General features: G+C 37.0%; 1 protein-coding gene across 1 annotated transcript; it reads left to right on the forward strand.

The window, feature by feature from the left end:
• Nucleotides 1–289: 289 nt before the first annotated feature.
• On the forward strand, nucleotides 290–2,836 carry LOC125845705 (uncharacterized). The gene is made up of 3 exons (XM_049525245.1): nucleotides 290–332; nucleotides 2,030–2,166; nucleotides 2,432–2,836. Exons 1-3 carry the CDS (start codon nucleotides 290–292, stop codon nucleotides 2,834–2,836), a joined length of 585 nt encoding a protein of 194 aa, XP_049381202.1.
• The last annotated feature ends 1,694 nt before the right edge of the window (nucleotides 2,837–4,530 follow it).

A 4,530-nucleotide genomic window follows, 5' to 3' on the forward strand; every position in this document is an offset into this window, starting at 1 on the left:
TTGGGACTTGGGGCATTGGACGTTGGGAAGGCTGGTAAAGTGGTAGACTTTTGACTAAGTCATTTACCTTTACAAGACATCCCCTGCCAATGGCAGGCACAAATACACACTGCCCTATTACATAGGGCCTTTATATATTATATATTTAATAAATTGAAAAAAATACCAGAACTGGAACTGAAAAGGGTCGGAACGGAATCGGAATGAACCGGTACCGGAATATCGGTATCAAATCGTGATACCGTTCCGTTTTGGGTACCGGTTCACGGTATCCCATCCCGTCCCGAAGATGACCAGACCGGAACAGATCGGAATGGACTGGAACGGTACCGGTATGATCCGGTCCAGCGCCCAGCCTTATCTTACGTGATGGTTGTCAGTTAGAGAAACTCCCACAGAAGTAATTGTATTCTTATATACACAGTTTCTTTGTATTTTTAATCTCAGAATTATATTGTATCTTTGTATACACACAGAATTGACATCCATGTTTTAAAAGTTTTTCTTTATATTGCACTTGTTTTATACTGCTTTATATTGAAATGAGTTCAGTAAGTTGAGTTGAGTTGAGCTAGGTAAGTTCTTCAGTTCCTTTCAAGCTTATGTCTTGTTTTAGAATTCCCCTCGCATACTCGTACATTCAATGTACTGATGCCATTTGGCCTGCATCTTTGTATGATGCACACATAGGTAACCAGGATCAACATCCAGTGCATCGTTGATCCAGTGAGCACTCAGAGTCGTGTAGTGAGCCTTCTTGTTTTTCGGAGGATCCCTTTTTTTGCTTTCAATATTATTATTATTAGTTCATTAGGATGTCGTGGGTCTTGTCCCGACATCCATCTTAGTTGTTTAGAGACTTCATAGACGGTCAGATGTTAGATCTTGAGTTTTCCGTTTCCTGTTCTAATGGTTGAGACTTGAGTTGCCACTTTTGGCCAGTGAATGTTACCTTGATACATTCTAAGTGTTTATTGAGCAGTTCAGTTTACTTTTAAAAGTATTTTTCTTCATGAGTTAAGTCTTCCGCTGAGTAAGTAAGCCATGCCAAGGGTTCGCTTGGGGCCATCCGTGGTTCTCGAGTGCCAGTCCCGCCCAGGGTGTAGGCTTGGGGCGTGACACATAACATAAGTCTTTTGTGGAAATCATAAACCTTTGTGGGAGGTACCGTTTACCGACATAAATCATGTGAGCTATAACATGAAGTTCAATGTACTACTCCCACATCAAGAAGAGAGTGTCCTACTTGCCAAGGTAAGAACCATAATCAGGAGCTAAGATGGGTTCACTAGCTAGAGTCAATCAAGACTGAGTCTTATGGGGGCACATAGTTCTTGGACAAGGGGATTGCTTCTAAAAGTATCAAGTCTCTACTAACGGGTGAATCTTTATCCCAAGGTCCACTTGGTGCTGAGTAAACTCCCAACGGAAAACATGAATAATCATATCATATTCATTTTTATAATCTTTGAGATGGTAGAATCTAGTAATACTCAATCATTCATCTATAATATCATAGGCATTATGATGACTCTTTTAAAATCATGATTTCATAAACATACTCCTAAGACACTTATCTAAATCATCTAAATCGTGATATTCATTCGTAATGAGAGATACTTAAATAAAAAAGATCACCTTTTCATAAAACTTGGTTGATACTTTATCTAAACACATCCTTGATTAAAATGTATCATTACCTGAGTCAGCACTATTAGTGGTGTGATATGAAGAGGGATATTACAAATTTTGTTTTGAGGTGCTTGACTTGTCAACAAGTTAAGTGTGAGAACCAGCGACCCGGAGGTATATCTCAAAGGATGTCTATTCCTACTTGGAAGTAAGAGCGAATCACTATGAATTTTGTTGTGGGACTACCTACTACCATAGGTGTCTATGAATCAATTTTGGGTAGTTGTTGATAGGCTGACGAAGTCAACCTATTTCATCCTAGTTTGGGTGAAGTATACGATAGAGAAACTAGTCGAACTTTATATCAGTCAGATTGTGTGATTGCACTGAGTCTCAGTTTCTATTCTATTTGATCGAGGTTCATTGTTCACTTCCAATTTCTGGAAGGCTTTGCAGTATGGTTTGGGTACCCAGTTAGATATGAGTATAGCGTTCAATCCTTATACAGATGATCGGTCTAAGCGGACGGTTCAGGTGTTGGAGGACATGCTCTAAGTTTGTTTGATTGATTTTGGTGCTAGATGGGATCGACATTTGCCCTTAGCAAAGTTTTCCTACAATGACATTTATCATTCCAGTATTCAAATGACCCATTTTGAGGCGTTACATGGCAGATAATATAGATCTCTGATCAGATGGTTTGATTCAACTGAAATGGATTCATTAGATACAACCTTTCTTAGAGATCCAGGGTAGACTGTTGATAGCCCAGAGTTGACAGAAGATTTATGCGGATTAGAGAGTTCGAGCCCTAGTGTTCATGAAGGGTGATCATGTTTGGCTCCAAGTGTCGCCCATGAAGGGTGTGATGAGGTTTAGAAAGAAGGTAAAACTTAGCCCTATATTCATTGGACCCTTTGATATTTTGAGTCGTGTGAGAGAGGTGGTCTATAAGTTGGCCTTGCCGCCTATTTTGTCAATTGTGCATCATGTGTTTGATGTTTCCATGCTTCAAAAGTACGTGTCGGATGAGTCATATGTACTTTCCCTTGATTCAGTTGAGTTGGGTCCAGACTTATCTTTTGAGGAGGATCCTATAGCCATTTTGGATAGGCAGGTTCGGAAGCTTAGGACCAAAGATATTGCTTCAGTGAAGGTGCATTGGAAGCATCATTCAGTTGGTGAGGTGACTTGGGATACGTAGTCAAATACGCATGCCAGATATCCTCATCTCTTCAATGCTCCAGGTGCTTTCTTTTGTTTTATTTTTGAGTAAGATTATCATTTTTAGTGGTGGATAATGTAATGACCCGGTTGGTCATTTTTCTTAATCCTTATTAAATTACCATTTTTCCCATCCCAATACCGACCTCAAGTCTTTTAGGATTGAGATTGAAAAGTTAGTTTTGAACTTGGAGTTAAAAGTTTAGAATTAATTTGATAAGTTTTGAGTTTGAAAGACTTAAGTTGCTTAAAAGTGGTCTTCAGTGTCTTTTGGGGTTTCGAGTTTCCGAATGAAATTCCATTGATTTCATCAGTACTGTAATGGAAATCAGATCCGTGAGAGTCGTTGGTTACTGATTCAGAGTATTTTTAAGGATTTGGAATTTTAGCCGTTGGGCTGACTTTGGTCAACATTCCGGGTTCGGGTGACATAAAAATGAAAATTTTAAAATTTTAAATATTTTTCAAAAATATTTATTTTTTCAAGTTTTTCCCCGGGGGGAGGGGTGGGGGAGGGTGGGGGTAGGGAGGTGCCGTAAAAAGTGAAAATTTTGAAATATAAAAATATTTGTCTAAAACATTTTTTTAAAAAAAAAACAAATTGATGATGGGGTGGGTCGCGAGGTCAGGGTATGGGGTAGGGTAAAAATGAAATTTTAAAAATTTGAAATACTTTTTCAAAACAATTTTCTTTTGTTGGGGGGAGGGGGGTAGGTGATAGGGGTTGGGTGAGGTAAAAAAATCTTAAAATTTGAAATATTTTTCAAAAATAATTATTAACTTTTTTTGTTTGGATTAGGGGGGATGGTTTGGGGGTAGGGGGGCTAGGGGCTAGTTTGGGAGTAGGGTAAAAAAGTATTTGATTTTTTTTTATGGGTAGGATTGGCTACGGGGTACGGGGTAGGGTAAGAAAAATATATTGTAATTTAAGAATGAAGTGGAGTTTTGGAAAATGTTTTTCTTAATTTTCAAAGGGAAGTCATTTTCCTTAAATTTGAGGGAAATAAGTTGATTTGGAAAATATTTTCCAAACCATTAAGGCAACATAAAATGTTTTCCTTCATACCAAACACACCATCAATCCTTGGTTGTCTAAATGGTTTTATTTTCTTAATTATGATAAACCTGATTTTAAAACGAAGTTCGGTTGATTGGTTAGTAGATATTTCTCCCACCAAGTTGTTAGTGTGGATATCACTCACGATAATATGAATTGTGACCGTCTTGGTGCTGGCGTTTTTTTTCTTAAGTCGTTGGGTTGATGACGTTCTACTCATCGATGAGAACTATGAACTGCCTTTATTTTTCTTTTAAAAATATTGCTAAATGCTAAGTACAATACTACTTCATTCATCAATAGCTTATTTAAATTTGCTTTAGCTTGTAATTTTTGTATATTTGTATGCATGAAGTTGTGCATATATAAGCAAAATAAACATAGACAAAGCAAAAAAAAAAACTAGAAGAGCATTTCATATCGATTAAATCAAAAATCAAATCAATAAGGATTAATAGTCAATTAACCAAAAATCAATAAGGAATATTTTATTGATTATCGATTTAGTGTGTTTATAAATCAAAATTTAAAATTTAAATCAATAATAGATAAAATTGAACCGAGCCAACTAATAAACACCGTAATCATAATCCATATCCGATATGAGTTAAGACCTG

This window comes from Solanum stenotomum, chromosome 11 (assembly GCF_019186545.1).
Source record: "Solanum stenotomum isolate F172 chromosome 11, ASM1918654v1, whole genome shotgun sequence".
NCBI classification, from domain to species: Eukaryota; Viridiplantae; Streptophyta; class Magnoliopsida; order Solanales; family Solanaceae; genus Solanum; species Solanum stenotomum.